This window comes from Maniola hyperantus, chromosome 13, assembly GCF_902806685.2.
Source record: "Maniola hyperantus chromosome 13, iAphHyp1.2, whole genome shotgun sequence".
Taxonomy (NCBI): domain Eukaryota; kingdom Metazoa; phylum Arthropoda; class Insecta; order Lepidoptera; family Nymphalidae; genus Maniola; species Maniola hyperantus.
The window spans coordinates 8,559,439-8,581,249 of record NC_048548.1 but is presented as its reverse complement, the minus strand read 5'-3'; the positions used below and the strand labels follow the sequence as shown (position 1 = coordinate 8,581,249).

The 21,811-nt window shown below is 37.5% G+C and overlaps 1 protein-coding gene across 3 annotated transcripts in view; it reads right to left on the bottom strand.

Annotated features, from left to right (window-relative positions):
- LOC117987977 (sodium-independent sulfate anion transporter-like) overlaps nt 1–21,465 on the bottom strand; it is a 56,690-nt gene extending 35,225 nt beyond the window's left edge. For 2 of the 3 annotated variants that reach the window (XM_034975064.2, XM_034975065.2), the window contains exons 1-5: nt 21,221–21,465; nt 18,491–18,668; nt 15,244–15,439; nt 8,216–8,436; nt 364–541 (exon numbers count right to left, since the gene is read on the bottom strand). In XM_034975064.2, the coding sequence (XP_034830955.1) occupies nt 364–541; nt 8,216–8,436; nt 15,244–15,439; nt 18,491–18,667 (772 nt within the window). In that variant the 5' untranslated portion in view covers nt 18,668; nt 21,221–21,465. Of the gene's footprint in view, nt 1–363; nt 542–8,215; nt 8,437–15,243; nt 15,440–18,490; nt 18,669–19,488; nt 19,511–21,220 lie in introns of those variants that run through there. The other variant, XM_069502555.1, reaches the window with a different exon arrangement.
- Nucleotides 21,466–21,811: the final 346 nt, after the last annotated feature.

Below are 21,811 nucleotides of genomic sequence, written 5' to 3'. Positions count from 1 at the left end.
CTCCTTTCTTGCCTCAGAGCGTCGGTTCTACGCCTGAACTCTCTCCAATCATGTCATATTTCCATCTCATATCACTATGAGAGTAAGGAAAAGAGAGAGCGTCTATGTTTGTGTACACACTTATGCACTATAATAATAATGTAAAGTGAATGTACAGTGCGACAAGGCTCTCTTGGCACTTGAATGACATTGACAGGGGGCGCTGTTGGAGAACAGAGGCTTAGAATATTCAAACAAGAACAAAGGGGACACTTGACGGCAACGTTAGTTCCGACGCATATCTCCCACGCAGATGGTAAATCTCTGTGGAAAATGGCCGCCAGGCCGAAGTTCGTTCGGTAGGAAATTATCATTCAAACTCACCTGTAAGTATAAGCGGTTCCTCGCTATCTTCATGCACAAAGTAAGCAATGACCGACGCAATGACGACGACAACAGCGTTTCTTGATACGCCCGCGAACCAAAAGCTCCTTTGCAATATGACTGTGTTGCGACGTCCTTTCTCATCCTGGGCGTCTTTTAGACGAATCTCCTTTAGAGCCTGTAAGTAATAAAACTCACTTTAATAGTCTCTACATGATATCCTGGTGGAAACTTTAATTTTTTTGAAGTAAAAGTAACCTATAGTACGCGGCAGGTTGATATGGCAATCGGGATATAAGGCGGGAGGGACACCCCGCACACCCGCACGTTACCCGCGCTCGCCCGCGCCGGTTTAGCGCGAGGGCTGTGCAGGTGTGCGGAGCGTTCCCTTCCCGATTCCGGGATGCAAGCCTATCTACATATATTATGTACCAAAAATTGAAAAAATTGGATAGGCCGTGAAAAGCTAGCAGGCAGACAATTTTTTTTTTTTTAAATCGGTTGAAGCTCCTTTAGCGAAACTCTAATGCCTACAATCTACATAATATTCTACAAAATATTTTCTACCTTTTACGGGCTTCTTCGTCGGGCACGACGACGACGATGAAATTGTACCTACTTACTGAAGAAGATTCCATGTACATCTAACCACGATGTTTTATAAGTCACGCAAATTGCTAATGAGCGTGGCCGGCATTTTAGTGACGTCAGCACTAGACTGTATATTTTTATTTCGGTTATCGTCAAAATGTCGTCATTTCGATGTTAATGAGACAGTGTTCCAGCGAAATAGCAATTTGCGGGACTTATAACAAACTAGCTGATGCCCGCGACTTCGTCCGCGTGGAATTAGGTTTTTTAAAAATCCCGTGGGAAATCTTTGATTTCCGGGATAAAAAGTAGCTCCAGGTCAGTTCAGGATCTATACCCATCCAAAAAATCACGTCAATCCGTTGCACCGCTGCGACGTGATTGAAGGACAAACCAACAAACAAACACACTTTCGCATTTATAATAAGGGTACTGATTATAATAAGGGTACTGATGCAATTATCATTTTCATAAGTAATGAAAGAACAAAACGGAGACAAAAGCAATGAGAAATACCTACCTAGTATTCAGCATAGCAAGTTTGGACTTATTAAACAGAGCGCAAACACTGAGCCCCTGCTAGAATATTCAGTTCATTGTAATACAATTGCCATCAGCTGTTTCAAGCTTAGAACCAGGCAGTGATGAACTGTGATTTAAATTTATAAGGGCTTTGCCACATACGACGGGACCTCAACGGGACGGCATGCGAGATCTGTTTTTGTACAATGAGCCGTCACATAAACTAGCTTGTGTTCGCGACTTCATCCACGTGGACTACACAAATTTCGAACACCAATTTTACCCCCTTAAGGGTTGAATTTTCAAAATTCCTTTCTTAGCGAATGTCTAAGTCATAAAAGCTATCTATATACCAAATTTCAGCCCGACTATTGGTTACTAACAAAAATAGTAACCTGAAATTCTCTCAGAATCTGTTGGTTACTAAATAATGTACCTAATTGAAACAGCACATTCGCTCCGACATCTAAGTAGCTACTCGTACTATGGAATCGTAGAATATTCAATGAATTATATTGAAATCTAGACAACTACAGTATGCGCTACGTATCCTGCGAACATCTCTACAAATTTAGTATGTAATCGTATATATGTAATGTAAATAGCAGTAGGTACTTACGAAATAGTATATTATAATAGTAGGTATAATCATGTGGTAGCCTAGACGTCTAACGTCGGCCTCCGAAGTTCGATCCCGGGACCTCTGATTCGGAGTTATGTGCATTAGGTATGTAGGTAGGTAGGTACAATATGTATAAATAATTTAGCTGAGTTTTTGCACTTGAAAGAAATAATTTGTTCAAGGTTTTACAGGGATTCGGTGCGTAACGGACGTTACGTTATTTGATTATCTAATCTAGGTAGTTATATAGTTAAGAATCTAGATAGATCGTATTTTTTATCAAACATAATGTAGACAGACAGTTAAATAATATAAAAATTAGTATATCTTTCTTTGTCTTCAGATAACATTGGCATTTTCAGCTACGTTAGCTTATCCCCGCGACATCGTCTACTACTCCACCCTACCGCATGGCATTGTAGTTTAATAACTGTCATCATCATCATCATCATCATCATCATCATCATCATCATCATCATCATCAGGGACTTCCACACTTCTAGGGAATCCAGCGACTCCCTGCGACTCGTCTAATGTCGTCCATCCACCTAGTGGGGGGGTCTCCAACGCTGCGTCTTCCGATGCGAGGTCGCCATTCCAGCACCTTGAGCTGCCTATTGCCACTTCAGCTTCGCAACCCGTTGAGCTATGTCGGTTAGTCTAGTTCTCCTACGGATCTCCTCATTTCTGATTCGAACACGTAGAGGAACTCCAAGTATAGCTCTCTCCATCGCCCGCTGAGTGACTCTGAGCTTTCTTATGAGGCCCATAAATTAGCGACCATGTCTCGGACCCATATGTCTAATAACTGTGCGATGATATTATTATCGCCCAAAATAGCGGTGAAGTAAGAGCCACTTTACGAGTACATATAAAATACTTTACTCCAACTCGACAATTTTTATAAAACTTCTCAATAATACAAGTTCAAAGCAGCAACACTAAAAACGTTGTTGTTACGTATTCAGCCAGTTCTGAACGACGGCAATATAAGTTTTGCGAAGTTTTACTCATAACAATAATTTGGAAGGAGCAACAGCACAATTACAGATACAAAATAATCCAATGAATGAAGTCAACTCAGTTCAAGCAAATATTTGTATAAACAGCTCTACGAGGAATTTGTTAATTGCACTGGAATAAGCCAATACTTACCAATCCATTTTTGTGAACAACTTATTTTCCAGCTACTTTAAGTTTTTTAGTAAATAACTTAACATTGCTTTCACGGCATAAACAGTATTTATGACGTTTCAAATCTCCAAAAAAAAAACATCCGAGCCTATTTTTCCTACTTACGATGACGACACGCGAGTTAATTACTACACTTATTGTAGTTTTCCTTAGCTTACTTAAAAGATAAACAAATCGAAGAAACTTCCCTTCTCGAAGAAGCGCGTAAGCGACACGATTTGGCTAGTGCTTTAGGCCTTCTGTAGTTATGATTTATACTTGCATGATTTCATTGTCAGTTCGCGGTAACAAGATCATATAGGTCGCGTATAGGGTTGCCAAGTGTCCGGATAAAGCCGGACATAGGTAGGCTTTTTGATTGCGTGTCCGGCTAAAATAAACGGTGTCCGGCTTGTCCGGCTTTTGTTATGCTTACATTTCGCAAACGAGCGTGGCCGAGCGCAGGCGAGTCGACTATCGGTCGCTCCCGCAGGCGGCAGTGCCGTCTGACAACAAGATTTATGACAATAATAAAAAAGCTTGATTTTACATTAAAAAAAATTGTCGTACCTATTAATACTAAGACACAAAATCCTCACTAATGTAGGGTATCCGGCCTTTGTACCCAAATGTCCGGACAAACTGGCTGGTCTGTCCGGCTATTAAGTTTGGCGACCTGGCAACCCTAGTCGCGTATAGTGCACCTTGCTTACGTTTTAAGTCACTTAAGGAAAAATATTTACTTAGATTATACGCCACGCGTCAGTGAGCCAACAAAGTTCGACGGGAGAGGATTAATTTTTCGTATTTGGGAAGAGGAATGATAGTCTTGACTCTTGACAGAGGAATGAAAATAAAATACAGGCACTTGGCTCAAACGGGCACACCTGGACGGGACAGCGTGAGGCATAGGCTTGAGGTATCTAGCTACTTCAACTCTGTGACACATTAACACTCTGTAAACAATTCGAAATTCGAATTCAAAACTTATCCGTTGAACTATTGTCAGAGTGAACTAGAGAGAGGGTGGAGGGAACTCTCGGTTTGATTCTGAATCAACGATATTAGACTTTGGTGATGTGAAATCAATCAGTAAGTATGTTCATTCAAAACCAAAACTTCTTTAACTTTTAATACTTAGGCTGTGCCCGTAATCATCCCTTAGCCTATTGAACGTAGTCTTGTTAGTAAAATCCAAAGAATAATTAAGTACTTTTGAACGCTCGCGCTCCAACTCCGTAAGAGCACCATTAAAGCCTAGTTAAGTAGTTACATATTCAGCTTTTGCGAACTACAAGTTACAACAAGACCAATTCTCAAAGTTAGCTACTACAATCGTAATTCGGAAGAAAGAGCAGTTATTTTTTATTTGAATCACATTCCAGAGTACTGAGACTACATTATGGCCCATGAGCAGGCGGAAAATTTTGAGGATTGCTTGAAGGTAAAAGCTGAAAGTTTTTATTCTATTGATTCTTCTAACTATCCAACGCGCCATGGTTCTTACAGATATCGGAACTCCATGAGCACTAAATATCAACACAGTAAAGGAAGAAATTAAAAGCTATAGTTGCAACTACAAATCAAGACTTACTAACCATCCAAAACACCTGGAGTGCAGTTGACAATGCAGCAGGCGATCCGTCGACTAAAGTGAAAGCATAATATACTGGATAATTAGCTGAGACTCTAGAGTTTTCCCGCTGGGCAAGTTGTCTCCAAAAACGCCAATCTGTCCTCCAACCAATCTGCTCATAATGGATGGACCGTTTTTTAAATAAAATCGTTTATTTTTCAATTATCTAGTTACACACATACATGGATTTGATCTTGAACAATTTGCGTGCTTGTTGGAATAAGCGTATACAATATTAAGAATGTTACAAGATCAAGAACTGGCTATCCTAGCTAGATGAACGTGATGACTTGCGCATTTATAATATTAGTATGCATTATCCAAAATGTGTTATCCATTGGCTCTCAGTAGGTGCAACAATAGACTGTTATAGAGATAATCTACATAACAAAGTGGCCTGGCAGTTGGCGCGGAGATCTTACAAGTTGTAAAACTACTGCCGACAAACAATACTACGGGCCAATTATATTCCTCGAGAGGTACATTTGAGCTGAAGACTGAAGTCTGAAACTACCAGTGTTCTAAACCTATATAAGCTTTGTTCAAGTTGTAAGTACTTTATCATTAGCGTATTACCTGCCCGTGATTAATAATAATAAATAAGTATAGTCCGCGACAGGTTGAGATGGCAATTGGGGTATGAGGCGGGGGACGCCCCGCACACCCGCACTTCATCCGCGCTCGCCCGCACCGAGTTAGCGAAAGAGCTATGCGGGTGTGCGGGGCGGTCCCTCCCCGATTGCCATCTTGACCTGTCGCTTGCTAAACGTCCTCTCGACCGAGTATCGCCACACAGATTTATTTATTAGAGTTTCGGTACAATGCCATGTAGAAATCGATCAGGGATCCATAATCATAATATCCCTGATCGATTCCTTTTAATGAAACTGCCACACCGTCTCCAATGTTAGCCCGCTTCAATCTAGGCTGCATCATCACTTACCATTACGTGAGAACGCAGTCAAGGGCTCCCTTTTTTTGAATTAAAATCCATACTAATATTATAAATGCGAAAGTGTATCTGTCTGCTAGCTTTTCACGGCTCAACCGTTCAACCGATTTTGACGAAATTTGGTACAGAGGTAGCTTGCAACCCGGGGAAGGCCATAGGCTACTTTCTATCCTTAGGATTTTTAAAAACCTAAACCCAGGCGTTCGAAGTCGCGGGCATCAGCTAGTACCTATTACAATAAAACTTAAACCTTTTCTAATTACTATAAAAATCATGCTCGCGCAGAATGGTGCTAAGAATACTGGCTGCATTTCCGCGCTGGGCAGCCAGGCTGATCCGTTGCGCAAAAAATGAGCCAGCCCTTCTGTCACCAGATGAGGCTCTTAATCGCGGTGAAATGTCTCGTAATTTTTTTAGCACTGTATCAGAATAAATAAAGGTTAGTCATCGGTGCGGCAGAAACTACTTTCACAAACTTTAGCCATCATAGTGCAGTTAGGACGAGGTCACTCAGCGGATTGGGAGGGATGTAGCAAGATGTGAAATTAGTGTCCACAAACAATAGAGCAGGCAATTAGATCGCTCGACAGAGTTTAATGTGCACTGGGATTGTTCAACGCCAAATTGGAGTTAGTTGAGCTACATAATGTGCGCAGAAATAAATTACGTACAACATACCTACTAACTACTTATATTAATTTCTTGTTTTGAATTATAATTCCATTTTAACAGTTAGACTCAATTTACACTGAAAGGGAATGGAAGCGAATTTCTAAAATATCACATAGCTTATTGACTTTTATCACAGAATAAATTATAGTACTACCGTACTTTTATCTCGAAAAACACAAACTTCTTGCCAAAATGAAAAAGTCGCCGGAATGCGCGGGAATTCCCGCGACTTTACGGGATTTTTTTTTTTTTAACGGTAGAAAATGTTATACGTGGTGGACATAGAAGTCAGTATGCTATGTGATATTCGCTTCCATTCTTTTTCAGTGTAAATAATTGAGCCTTATGGCAATTGACAGTAATCCGATAATTCGTCGTTAGAATTCTACCCGTTTTGTTCTATTGTTGTTTGTACCTTCATTTAACGTGCCTGATATATTTTTAATATCGCAGTAAGTGGCATAATATAAGAAATATTATAATATTATAAGTAGGCATAAGTACCTACAGAAATATTAAAAAGTTATGATATGTTATAATAGGTAGGTAAACAGCACGTATATGTAATAGCAAAATAAACAGTGCGGCCTCGGCCTTAAAATCCCAACGACTAACCAGTAGGTAAAGGAAAATATACATAGTCACGTCTTCAAATTCGTATGTAAACAAAACAATTTTCAAGGAAATGTTTATAGTGTCAAAATACTCAGCTAAGATGGAATACGCCTGAGAAAACGTTTACTTACTAACAATGCACAGGTAGTGAGCAATTGACCGCAATTAGAGAACCCACCGTTCATAATAAGACTTTTTTGTTGTGTCCGCGATTATTGTGACATCATCTATAATCTTATGTCACCCATATTATGTCACCATGATTTCTCAAAGACCACTTGTTGATATGGGACTAGATGTTGCCCGCGACTTCGTGCGCGTGGGTTTAGGTTTTCAAAAATCGCGTGGGAACTCTTTGATTTTCCGGGATAAAAGGTAGTATGTCCTATGTCCTTTCTCGGGATGTAAGCTATCTTTGACCTGTGTACCAAATTTCGTCAAAATCGGTTGAACGGATGGGACGTGAAAGTCTAGCAAACAGACAAACAAACAGACACACTTTCGCTTTATAATATTAGTATGAATAACACGTCTAAGAATCGTGTAATCTTGTATGTGTTTGGCAGTAATTAGTTGACGAGCTAAGTAATACATAGAGCTTAGAATTTACACTATGCGCATCTTATTTCAGTCTAAATATTTCGAGTTAAGTGCGAGTCAGGCTCGCGCAATGAGGGTTCCGTACTACAGTCGTATTTTTTCGTCATTTTGCACGATAATTCAAAAACTAGGATGCATAAAAATAAATAAAAATCTGTTTTAGAATGTACAGATGAAGACCTTTCATATGATACCCCACTTGATATAGTTATCTCACTTCGAAAGTTGAAAATACTAATTATTAGTTCATGACCACAATTTATTTTTGTGTGATCTAACCCTAAATGTCAGCTATAAGATCTACCTACCTGCCAAATTTCATGATTCTAGGTCAACGGGAAGTACCCTGTAGGTTTCTTGACAAACAGACAGACAGACAACAAAGTGATCCTATAAGGGTTCTGTTTTTCCTTTTGAGGTACGGAACCCTAAAAACTAGATTAAGTATTATAAAAATGTATCCACTCACCTTCATTCCCATAAGAACGATACAGCAAGACAACCCCAATAGCGTATCCTGCAGTCTAGTATGTGTTATATGTTTGAATACACTGCCCCAAATGGTTATAAAGGTCTCCGCATTGAACTTCAAGCCGAAGAGACCCTTGATCTGGGAAGAGGCGATAGTGATCGCCGCGGCCGATGTGAAACCGGACACCACGGGTAACGACACAAACTCGACGAGGAAACCTGAAATTGGACATAATTTAAAAAGCATATATGGAAGTCAAGGAAAAGACGATTTTGCATACTTAATAAACAATATTTACACATATAACTATAAAAGGATGAGGAAATAATACAATTGTAATAAAAGTCTACAAAATATCTGAGAAACTATTTAAGTATGTGCAGGTACCAAAAATCTTCATGAAAAGATGAACTAAGTACCTACCTATAACACCTTTAACTGAGAAAAACCGACGTGGTCCAGCCATTTTAACGTCAGATTGACTGGCTTTTACTGTACTTTAGTTTTCCTTAGGTGACTTAAAAGAACCCTTCTCGGAGAATCGCGTAAGCGACGTGATTTGTCCAGTGCTTTAGTTTCGTATCATGATTTCATTATCAGTACAGTTAGTATAAGATTTCATAGTTTTAAAAATACCAAAGTCGAAATCGACTGTTTCCATACATCTACAGGCAGCGACACAGCGGAAATATTGCGAACTAAAGATGATCGAGTGTTTGCGAGTATAGCTTTCAACTTTACGATACCAATTACCACATAACTACGTCACCATCGAGAATGGTTTGCGTTTACCTACACCAATACCAATATCGAGTAATTTGGCAGTACGAGTCCTAAGTTTGACGTCCTAAAACTAGTAAATGACGTCATTTTCGCTTATGGATACGAGTCGATAGTCGAATTGTAACTCACCAAAAAATACTCGGTGAGAGAAGCGTGAAAGCTTATTGATAATTAAACAAAATGATGAAATTTAATAAGTGAAGTGCCTTAATTTGCCCACGGAGGCAAGGAGAATGTTTGGGAAGGTAGTCAAAGCTAACCGTCGTGATTGTGTAACTTAAATTTGGTTCAGCGGCGTAATTTGTGATGTGCGCAGTGTATCGGTCAAAGAAACAGGTTCTCACATAGCCCAAACCCTTCAGCAAGTTGAAGTGACAGTGAACAATCCATGCATGTCGTACTGGGTTGAGCATCCGTCAAAGAAACAGGTTCTCACATAGCCCAAACCCCCCGTAAGTTGAAGTGGCAGTGAACAATCCTTGCCTGTCGTACTGGGTTGAGCATCCGTCAAAGAAACAGGTTCTCACATAGTCGAAACCCCCCAGCAAGTTGAAGTGGCAGTGAACAATCCATGCCTGTCGTACTGGGTTGAGCATCCGTCAAAGAAACAGGTTCTCAAATAGTCGAAACCCCCCAACAAGTTGAAGTGGCAGTGAACAATCCATGCCTGTCGTACTGGGTTGAGCATCCGTCAAAGAAACAGGTTCTCACATAGTCGAAACCCCCCAGCAAGTTGAAATGGCAGTGAACAATCCATGCCTGTCGTACTTGGTTGAGCATCCGTCAAAGAAACAGGTTCTCACATAGTCGAAACCACCCAGCAAGTTGAAGTGGCAGTGAACAATCCATGCCTGCGTTCCTACTGAGTTGAGATTTGGTACCACAGCATACCTACAAGTACCTAGTGGGGCACCGACCGATGGACCGTTCATATTATAGAGTAGGTACCTAACGTGAAGTGGCTGAATGAGGATGCCTCAAGACTGGATGTAGAAGACAGACATCCACAGGCTAAAATGATAGATAATGATAATAGTGCATCTCGGATGAATCATTTTGTGCAGCGATGACTGGATGTAGAAGACAGACATCCACAGGCTAAAATGATAGATAATGATAATAGTGCATCTCGGATGAATCATTTTGTGCAGCGATGACTGGATGTAGAAGACAGACATCCACAGGCTAAAATGATAGATAATGATAATAGTGCATCTCGGATGAATCATTTTGTGCAGCGATGACTGGATGTAGAAGACAGACATCCACAGGCTAAAATGATAGATAATGATAATAGTGCATCTCGGATGAATCATTTTGTGCAGCGATGATTGGATGTAGAAGACAGACATCCACAGGCTAAAATGATAGATAATGATAATAGTGCATCTCGGATGAATCATTTTGTGCAGCGATAGCCATCCATACATATAGCTCGCAGAATGCATTTACTTGTAGCGTTGTAAGATCGATCACAAAGAGTATGTCACACCTTGATCATTGAGGCAAAGGTAAGATATGCACAATTTATTACCTACCTATACCTAGGTACCTAATACCTACATAATATTATTCTAAGCCTTATGGGTAGGTACATCAAACGTGTGGCTCAAATTTCCTACTAAGTAGGTGCCTACTTACATTAATTTATGATTCAATTATACATATAAGTTGGTACCTACATCTGATAAAATCAACCCATTTTTTCACCAGAATAGAAACCTAGGTAGGTACCTACCTACCAGGTATATTAACAAACATACATACAATAACAGAAAATACCTACCTACTACCTACCATTACTTGCATCCATTCACAAACAAGAAAGTAGGTACTTAATTTATCTATATATAAAAAAGGAAAAGCTGACTGACTGATCTATCTAATTGAAATTTGTGTAGTCCTCGCGGACAAAATCGCGGGCACAATCTAGTATAGAAGGGTATAAGTTAGTAAAATTTTGTATGAAATGGACCTACCTACCAAATTTAGCTAGCTTATTATATTAAGTATTTTTCTAAAATAAATTATTATTTTCAGGTTGCAGATCATCTATGGTACCTAACCTATACTTACCAGATTATGTTGCCTATCTTCCAGCTACCTAAGCTAGGGCCACTAGAACCTAACTTAATTCAAGAGTCAAGACTGCAACTAACCTGGGGGTCATCAGACTTGTAGAATACCTATATAATTTGAACTGTTTATGATGTACCTACTTAAATACACCTTATGAATTTTACAGCTGATGTAAAATACTTATACGCATACCTACCTACTTATAGTATCTAATTTAAATTTAAACAAAAGAATTTAATTTGTTTTATTTCATCCTAAAAAAAGTAAGTTTTCAGATGATACTAATAATAGTTAAAAAGTATTCTGGAATTTGCCTGCCTGGATATTTCCGGGAATCTATGATCAAAACTAAATTAAAATGACAGGTTTATGTGTATTGCTGTTCCTTTCATAAGCTCCCTGCACTGCAGAAAAGGATAGCAATACATTTAGACCTCGTCTAACAGAATTAGCCACACTGTCCCCAACTGTTTGTGCACCAAGTCTCATCAAAATCGGTTCAACACTTCAAAGATTAGCTCACAATTTTTTTAATTATGAGCTTATTGAGAACGTAACAGGCAATTTTCAATTTTGTTTATTTGTATGAACATTTTGAAACGTGCAGCCTTGATGGGGGTAGCTGAGGTAAAAGGGAGGGGAGGGAAATCATTCCCTTGGAAGGAGTGATTTTCCGCCGGGGATGTATACTTTTTTAAATGATTTTTAATTTTGATAAAATTGTCATTGACTTAAAACAGCCTCGGTAGGGGGCGGCGGGGTAAGTCAACCCCTTCACTCCTTCAGCCAGAGACTCACTCACGTTTTGTATGGATGAATCCAGAGACTCCGGAACGTCCCTATCTCCTCTTCTTTTCTCCATCAAGGCAGCAAGTCTCAAAAGCTAGCCCGTTGTATGTAGGTATGAATTAAAATGCCTATAAAAGAATCTTATGGCATGACTAGCTATAAAAACACTATGTTCATAATAGAAAAGCAGAGACAAAAAACATTTTATTTACTATTAAATTTTTATATTGTTATAAAACTGTAGTTTGTTGCGCAGTGTTACTGCACTTAGATGACTTATGAGGATTCTGTAGAGTGTAGTCTTGATGCAGCAAAATCAACTTGCATTCTTCTAACAAAGTGGATTAGGCAGGTGGTGTGGTCATTCACAGGCTGTTAACATAACGTAACTAACTGGTCCACAGTTATCACTGAAAAAATAGAAATTATTGATCTTTAATTTTTTAAATTGCTAATTAGACAAGAACTATTCTTCTTATTTTACTATCTATCTTAATGAGGTCTAAGTTTTATTTATAATATTAATTAATAAGTACATGATGCCCGTGACTTTATCCGCGCTGATTTAAAGGGTAAAAGTAGCCTATCTCCTTCTCCAGCATGTAACAAAGCTCCACACTAAATAATTTATACTCGCAACTTCATTTATCTTGTGGGAACTGTTCGATTTTCAGAGCCTAGTTTATTTAAAAATAGGCTATATCCATCCCCAGGATGAAAGATCTTTGTACCTTTTGTCAAAATTGGTTGAACGGATGAGCTGTAAAAAGCCAGCAGATAGATAGACAGATAACCTTTATACATACACTAAAATACAGCTCAAACTCAAGGTCCCGAACTTAATTACATGTCTTAAACAAAGAAAACTGAATTGATTATTAAAGAGTTGCCTTTCTGTAATAGATTACCTAGATGTTTTATTGCAACTTTAACTTCAGTGTACCACAAGATTATGTCTAAAATGTGTTGTCATTTATCAAGCGGTCAGTAGTCAAAACTGTTCTAACAAATATAATTATTAATGATGGCTCAGCCCTTTTTGAACTCATTTAATGCTAGGTACCTAGTAGACAGTAATTATTTAAGTAGGTAGGTACATATGAAGTTATGTTATGATTTAACTATACTCTTCAAACCTGGCCACTTGTCTATGTGTCCAAATTCAGATCAAGAGATTTGTATTACCTAGTAATTAGTACATTATGTGAGCGTGATCCGAAGAGAGAGAGTAAACTTACTTAAGGTCGTCAGTCCAGCGGGTTGGAGGTCGTCCCACACTGCGCTTGCTGATACGCGGTCTCCACTTCAGAACACGTCTGCCCCATCGGTTCTGCGGCAGACGTGGCCTGCCCACTGCCAGTACAGATTTCTAATTCGTTGGGCTATGTCAGTCACTCTGGTCATCCAACGGATTTCGTTGTTACGGATTTTGTCCCTCAGAGTTACCCAACATAGCCCGCTAAGCGACTTTGAACTTGTGGACAAGGCCAACTGTCAGTGTCCACGTTTCAGCACCATACGTCATCACAGGTAGGACACATTCATTAAAGACTTTCGTCTTTAGGCTTTGGGGTATCGACGAATTGAAGACTTGACGCAATTTTCCAAATGCTGCCCAGCCCAGCTTATTTTTCTGTCAGCTTCCTTGTCGAAGTTGTTTCTACAAAGTTGTATTACGTACAATAATATATACCTAATAATCAGTAAAACTTCAGTTTTCTAGTTAAAACTAAAGCGATTGTTCCGTTTGTTTCAGTCTCAACTCTCAGTTTCAGTTATGATAAAAGGTTATGTTGGTTTCGTTGGTTTGTTTTGATTTATTTTTTTACTGACAATGACAGAGTAACAGACTAGAAAGCGGTAACTTTTTTTTTAATCTGATGAAAATTTGGCTCTGGACACAAGTTTCTTGAGGTTTTTAGTGATCTTAGACAAATTACCATAGACACACACACCATAGACTAAGTGGTGGACTGTCACTTGTTTGTCATTGTCACGCTGTCAATCTGTCATTGTCAATCTGTCAAAAACGTCAATAAACGAAATAATAAATGCCAAACTCAACAAAATGGCAGCGTATATCTGTCCCCCTTTTTTTGCGAACGTGTAAGAGAGACAAATTGTGGCGAGAGTTGGACCATCACGTTTACTATTTCTTTTACTCGATGAGTCCAATACTGACTGTTATGGCCAACTCATACTGCCGGACAATACGTAAACATTGACCGTGAGGAGTAAACGAAACGATAAACGATAAATGCATTGTTCAATCTTGTACTAACTGTACAGTTTGCGTTACCAAGATTATAAAATGGGCAGCGTATAGTGCGCCTCTTACACTTTTTAGCGAGAAGCTACTTGTTTACCATTTAATTATTTGATATTAGGTACCAAATAGTAGGTACTAAATCTTTTGATTGCTCAAACTTCCGAAATCTCTTTTGGTCCCATCTTCCTGCGCTGGCGCTCATCTTGACGGAAGGTACAAAAGTATAGCTTGTTTCCGGAAGACGGACAAAAGACCATTTTATCCCGGAAATCAAAGTTCACACGAGATTTAAAAAAAACCTAAATTCACACGGACGGCGTCGCAAGCATCATCTAATCTGTCGTAAATAAGCCTCAATAGCTCAACTGCACAAGTATTGAGTGGACTGAAATCCGATTACTCGCAGCTTCGGATTATTGTTGTCGGATTGTTGCACCTAGTCCTGGCCACAGATCTCTATGTACTACGCACGTCCTAGCACAGCTTTGCTCGGGCATGTATGTACTTGGTGACACGTGACAACAGGCTGATTTAGACTAGCTGACTATCCAGAGCTTTGTTTGGGTGGTCTACGGGAGTCTACAGTTGAAAAAACCTACCCGTAAAATTTCGAGATTCTAGATCCATCGGTATAAGTTAGTACGTGCGTTAGTTTTTCAGTCAGTCAGTAATTTCTTCTTATTTGTAATACTAGACGATGCCCACAACTTCATCCACGTGGATTTAGGTTTTTAATCTCTGAACCTTTGATTTTCCAGGATAAAAACTATCCTAAGCTCCTTTCAGAATACCTACCTACAAATTACTTCCAGGTATTTAACTCTTTTATCCATTATCCGGTATGATTAAAGAACAAACTAACACACTTTCGCAATTATAAATTAGTTCCTACTGAAGTTCTAGTAGCAAGACTATTGTATAGAAATGTAACGTGTGTGACAAAATAGTTCTGAAGAGCATCTGCTCTTGCGACATTTCTGCTTTTATGTCTTCTTCAAACAAATTAATATTCCAATATTTGCTTTAGTGGTGGCGTTGCCGTATAACTGTATTACAAAATGAAGTCTATAGATTTACATTTAGAAAGGCAAAATACACTGCTTACCTAGTTGAAAAATCCCAGCAACTAGCTGAATAATGCCACCGATGAAGCAGAGCAGTATCGCAAAATCAGGATTCGTTCCATTCGTATAAGTGAATGTTAGGAGAGAGAGCAAAGCCGTGGGGCCGATGTTGATTTGCGGACAGGTTCCCATTATTGCGTAGACGAAGCTTCCGGCAAAGGATGCGTAGAGGCCAAACTAGAAGTTAACAGTATGTATGAGATTGGGTTGGATTGGGAAAGAATGAAAAAAGGAAATCCGTTTTGAGTATTGCAAATGTAGGACATAATATGAGATTAGCCTCATTAGCCTGCCTTAGTGCTGCCATAGCAGCCTATCTGAGTTTATTTCGTAAGTATTTTTCTTCTTGTGCCCCGCCATGTAGGATCGGCAGCACAACATGTCTTCTTCTTCCACTCACTTCTGTTTTCGTCAATTCTTTATCAATATCTTATCCACTCCTTTCACACGCTCATCCTCTTCCACGTATTCCATCCACCTTTTGTTTGGTCTTCCTCTCTTTAGGGTTCCGTACCTCAAAGGAAAAACGGAACCCTTATAGGATCACTTTGTTGTCTGTCTGTCTGTCTGTCTGTCGCGAACCTGACTCGCACTTGACCGGTTTTTTCTGTCCACGTGATTTTATATATTAAAATTCCTGTACTATACTAAAACGGTAAGTAATAGTACTATTACGGGCCTTAAATTAATTTACTATGTTAATAAAATATAAATTAATTTAGGCCAGAATAGCGCTATGGCTTTACCATTAACAGCAATTTTAATGAATAAAATTATTACTTTAAAAAATAGTTTGCCCACACTTTCAAGGCCTCAATTAAAATAATAAAATACTTGGTTAAAACTTGATGTAGGTAGGTAATTAGGTACTAATTACAAGTACAATTGGCTATAAAATATTGCTAGACTACGCATACCGTATCGCATAAAGATCTAGAATATAACAACAGGAAAAACTTTTATAGTACGTACAAAATTAATTTCGCAAGCAAGTATTGTTGCCGCATTGATTTATTTTATTATTTATTTATGTCACAGTTGTTGTGCCCAATGCATTTTTATTGCTATTACTTTTAATCCTATTTATAATTTATATTTATAGGATCACATTTTAATTTTTTTTGTGATGTAACCACAAATTCACGGTTTGCGGGTTTTTCCCCTTACGTGTGCTATAAGACCTACCTACCTACTAAATTTCATGATTCTAGATAAACGGGAACTACCTACCCTATAAGTTTCTTGACAGGCAGACAGCCAGACAACAAAGTGATCCTATAAGGTACCTTTTTTCCTTTTGAGGTACGGAAACCTAAAAATGTATTTAAGTATAGTAGGTACGGTATTTACAATTTTCTCAATTTTCTTCCTCTACCAACCTTTTGTTTTACTTCGTAAACTCATTTGGAAAACTAACAGAAACAACTAAAATGAGTGAAGTAACTTTTCTGTATTTCAACTAAGAGTTTACTCCACACGCCTGATAAAAATCCATTAGAAGAACTTCACTGAAACTAAATGATTCAGCTTTTATAAAAGTTAAGAGTTGCGAATTTTACGAGTTCCTTTTCTTTGACTTACTTTAACGCTTCAGCTATAACACTGGCATTGCTTCATTTCCTGTTAAAGTAGGTATGATGTAGGTACAGAGTACATCTTTTAATTTTTCAATATAGATAATTATTTACTAACTACCTAGTGTGCTTTCGATTGCGATCCTAGTAGGCGTCTGCAGTTTATTTTTCCTCATATTTTCCTATTCCTAAGATTATTTATTGATATTCAACTTCCTTCTAAGTTTTTGTTCTTTCATTGTTATTTTCCTTCTTATGGAGGTACATATAAAGTGTATAATAAATAAATAAGAGTCTACCGCCAATATTTTTTTAAATAAATTTCAATTTTTTTTAAATAAATTTCAAAAAGAATCATTTAATTTATCAAAATTAATACTAATACTTTAAATTCTTCTAAAAATATATTCAGACTGTCTGATAGTTGTAGTTCGTAATCCTCCCAATATCTCTGGTGGATAGATTTTGATACTTTGGCAAAGGTAAACCCTAGAGAGAGGTTACTAAAAACGGCCATAAATAAATTGGCTGTAATAGACCGACAGATAGACGAAATAACTGGATTGGACCCATAATTGGACCAAAGTGTAAAAGATCTTTATTTAAGTAAGTACCTTATAAGTTATTACTACACTGTGAAGATTGTCGCAGCTATACATAAACAGCCGTTAGTTATTTTACTTATTATCACAATTACTGCATTCCATAGAAATGTGTAATTTATGTCCGATCCGCAAATATTTGCAAGATATTTGTAACTGTTATATCGGAGCAATCGTGATCTTGGATTTACTAGCTGATGCCCGCGACTTCGTCCGTGCGGATTTAGGATTTCAAAAATCCTGTGTCTCCTCTGAAACTCTTTTATTTTCCGGAATAAAAAGTAGGTTACTCCCGCTCTTTTCTACTATCTCTATGCCAAAAATCAAGTCGATTGGTTGCTAAGTTAGAGCGTGAAGGAGGGACAAACATACAAACACAGTTTCGCGTTTATAAAAAACCGGCCAAGTGCGAATCAGACTCACGCACTGAGGGTTACCCGTCGTTATAAATCATTATGATAAATAGATTCAACAATACCTACCTATATTTTAACTATAATAATTTAATAACTGAATCATAATTTTTCGACACTCAAGGACCATAAAATACGTAATAAATAAAAATTTAAGGGGAATTTTTTGATTTAAACATAAATAAAAAACCGACCCAGTGCGATTCAGACTCGCGCATCGAGGGTTCCGTACTAGGGATTTATTCTCGACATTTTCCACGATAAATCAAAAATTATTATGCATGAAAAAAAACAGTTTTAGAATGTAGATACAGGTAGGTACAGCCCTATCATATTATGATATCCCACTTGATATACTTATCTAACTTTGAAAATTGAAAATACTACTTAATTATTAATTTGTTCATGCGCACATTTTAATTTTTAATGTGTTGTAACCACAAATTCACGGTTTTCGGATTTATTTCTTTAATTATATAATAAGACCTACATATCTGCCAAATTTCACGATTATATAGGTTACCGGGAAGTAACCTATAGGTTTTCTTGACAGACACGACAGACGGACAGACAGACAGACAACGAAGTGATCCTTTAAGGATTCATATTCTTTTTGAGGTGCGGAATCCTAAAAAATACCTGTGGTTCAAATCCAGCGAGTGAAGCGTAGGCAATAGACTGCGGTATTAAAGTAAGCGCCACAGTAATACCGGCGATCAAATCTCCGATTCCCTTGTTAGCATCATAGCTTCTTGACCAGTTCAGTATGGGCAAGACTCTCCCGACTAGTTGCCGGGGGTTTACCTTCAGCATCATTCTGAAATTAATTTAAATCATCTAAATATATAAAAGGAAAAGATGACTGACTGACTGACTGGCTGATCTATCAACGGACTACTGGACGGATCGGGCTGAAATTTGGCATGCAGATAGCTATTATGACGTAGACTTCCGCTAAGAAAGGATTTTTGGAAATTCAGCCCCTAAGGGGGTGAAATAGGGGTTGGAAATTTGTGTAGTCCACGCGGACGAAATCGCGATCATAAGCTAGTTAATTATATTATTAGTAATCAGTAATTAAATATCACTTGCTTTAACGGTGAAGGAAAACATCGTGAGGAAAGCTGCATGCTTGAGACTTCTCCATAATGTTCTCAAAGGTGTGTGTAGTCTACCAATCTGAACTGGGTCAGCGTGGTAGACAATAACCTTAACCCTTCTCATTCTAATTAATTCGTCAAATAATTTTATTTCATGTAGGTCTACCACGTTACCTTTGTCGCATTCACAGACGTCAAAATAGGTATGGGGTAGATAAGAGGCAAAATGGCGCACCTTGGAATCAAGCTGGCTTTTAGAGTAAAAATCTAAATCCATAGTATACCTAATATTGTAAATGTGAAAGTGTCTGTCTGTCTGTTTGTCTGTCTGCTAGCTCTTGTACATCCGTTTAACCGATTTGAGGAAATTTGGTATGTACAGAGATAGCATGCATTCCGGGGATGGATTTAGCTGGCTACTTTTTGTCCCGGAAAATCGAATAGTTAGTAATTCAAATGGCATTATGATGCAGATACAAAAAAAATTGTTATTGGGGATTTCATTCGTTTGTGTTAGCACTTAAATTGTTAGCTCACCTTCAAATTTCCACGAACAGACCTATTTAGACAACGTTATACCTATTAATTAGCATATTCTTATAGTTTTATTTTTGTAACAAAACTGAAGAATGTTTTTAAACCTATTTTTTACCCTCTAAGTCTTTGAAAGCTGATAATGCTTTTCTGAATGTATATAGGTAAGGTACCAAAAATATTTTTTTAATACTTAAATGTACTTACAAAATTTAAATGTTAAACTAAAATAAAGTTTAGATGTGGCTTGGCTTATGAGATAAGCGAGTACCTAATTAGGTAATTTTTAGGCACGTAATAATTCCGTGAAACCAATTTCATGCCAATAAAAACCTCATTGCCATAAAAAAAATGTTACAAGAATAAATAGAATCTGTAGGTTTTTCTTTTAACCGCATAGTAAAACTGACTACAAAAAATCTCTACAATACAATCTTGCAAAAAAATCGATAGGTACAGTAACTACAGATAAAAGGTAGTTACAACTAAACCTTCAGGTTTTGTCATTTAAAGACAGCTACTTTTAATTAGGGTTCCATACCTCAAAAGGATCACTTTGTTTTTTGTCTGTCTGTCTGACCGTATAGGGTACTTCCGGTTGACCTAGAATCATGAAATTTGGTAGGTAGGTCTTATAGCACATGTAAGGGAAAAAAACCCGTGAATTTGTGGTTATAATATTACAAAAAAATGTGTTCATGAACAAATAATAATTAGTATTTTCAACTTTCAAAGTAAGATCTACATATACGAAGTGGGGTATCATATGAAAGGGCTTTACCTGTACATTTTAAAACAGATTTTTACGCATTATAGTTTTTGATTAATCATGCAAAATGTCGAAAAAATACGACTGCAATACGGAACCCTCGGTGCGCGAGTCTGACTCGCACTTGGCCGGTTTTTTATAAGGTATTATAAATCAAATCTGCACTAGGACTTAGCTGCAATCAAACCTACTGAAATGGTAGGTATTAAAATTATTTGAGAGCAAAAGCGCGATTTTAAAAATTAAAGAAATTCAAGAAACAGTGAACTAGAGAACTAGTGAGCATACATTTTAAAAATTATTTCTATTTATTGCTAGGATTTTTATGGGGGAGGGGGGTTTTAACCCCTGAAACCACCCCTTTGCAAGCACCTTGCTTACAGACATAAATAAAAAGTTAATAGGAAAATGTAAATAGGTACCTACCTACCTTAAGAAGGGAAGTAATACCTCTGTAGAACGTTATCTGTAAAATATTACTTTTGCATACCTAGATCAAAAAAATATCTTAGCAACAAAACCAAAATTACTTAGGTAAGTAGGTGCCTTCTAATTACCTACCTACTTACCCACTTGAAAATGGTCACTAGTCGGCATGCCTTATAAATTAACAGCCTAATTCAAAAATATTTTATTCTGGTGTTAATTTATAGAATTAAATCTATTTAGGTGCATGCTTTACTTACAGGATAAAAAATTGTAATAAAAGTTTTCAATAATGCATAATAAAGTAAAAGAATGTAAACGTTCCTACTCTTTTGCTTTGCTTGAAACAAAAGGAGTTGATAAGCAAATTTTTTATAAAAACGTTGATTACAGTTTCGGTTTAATGAGTGCTGAACATGATTATTTTCTTGATATAAGAGGTTAATAATGGAATAAATTACCCTGCTAATGGTACCCCGTAGGCCGTAAGTATAACAGGTGTGTTAAAAGATAATATTGTACACCTTAATTATTACGCACCTGTTCAAATTTCCGCCATTGATAACAAAAAATTTGGTAAAAATAAATTATTTTCCTAATAACTATTCATTAAAAAAACCACTTGAAGATTCCATTCAAAAATCACTCCTACAGTTTTTTTTATTCACCACACTCAAATATTTTTACTACTTTATAAAAAACAATTTCCCGCGCTATGTCAACTGCGATCTGTCATATTGTTACGCATGCGCGTGAAAACTTCATAGCCTGCGCAGCAGCCAACGGTAAAATGAAAACTGCCTTGTACTTAGGTACCAACTACCTCAATCATCTCGTTATCAATTCATTTCACGACTCATTTTAAAGTTGAGTTGAATAAATGTGATTAAGTAGGACGTATGTTCCTTTTTAAGTTTTTTACAAAACAGAATCTATCTAACAATTTTTAACAACAGCTGGGGATTATTTTAAAACTAGTAGGTATGCGCGATTACTTTTTACTTTTTATTACAATACTTATTGAATTATTTTTACCATAAGAAAAATTAGAATTCAAAGATAGGAATCAATACTAAGGCATTTCATTTTATTACAATAATGCACATAATATTATTATTAGCAGGTAAAGGT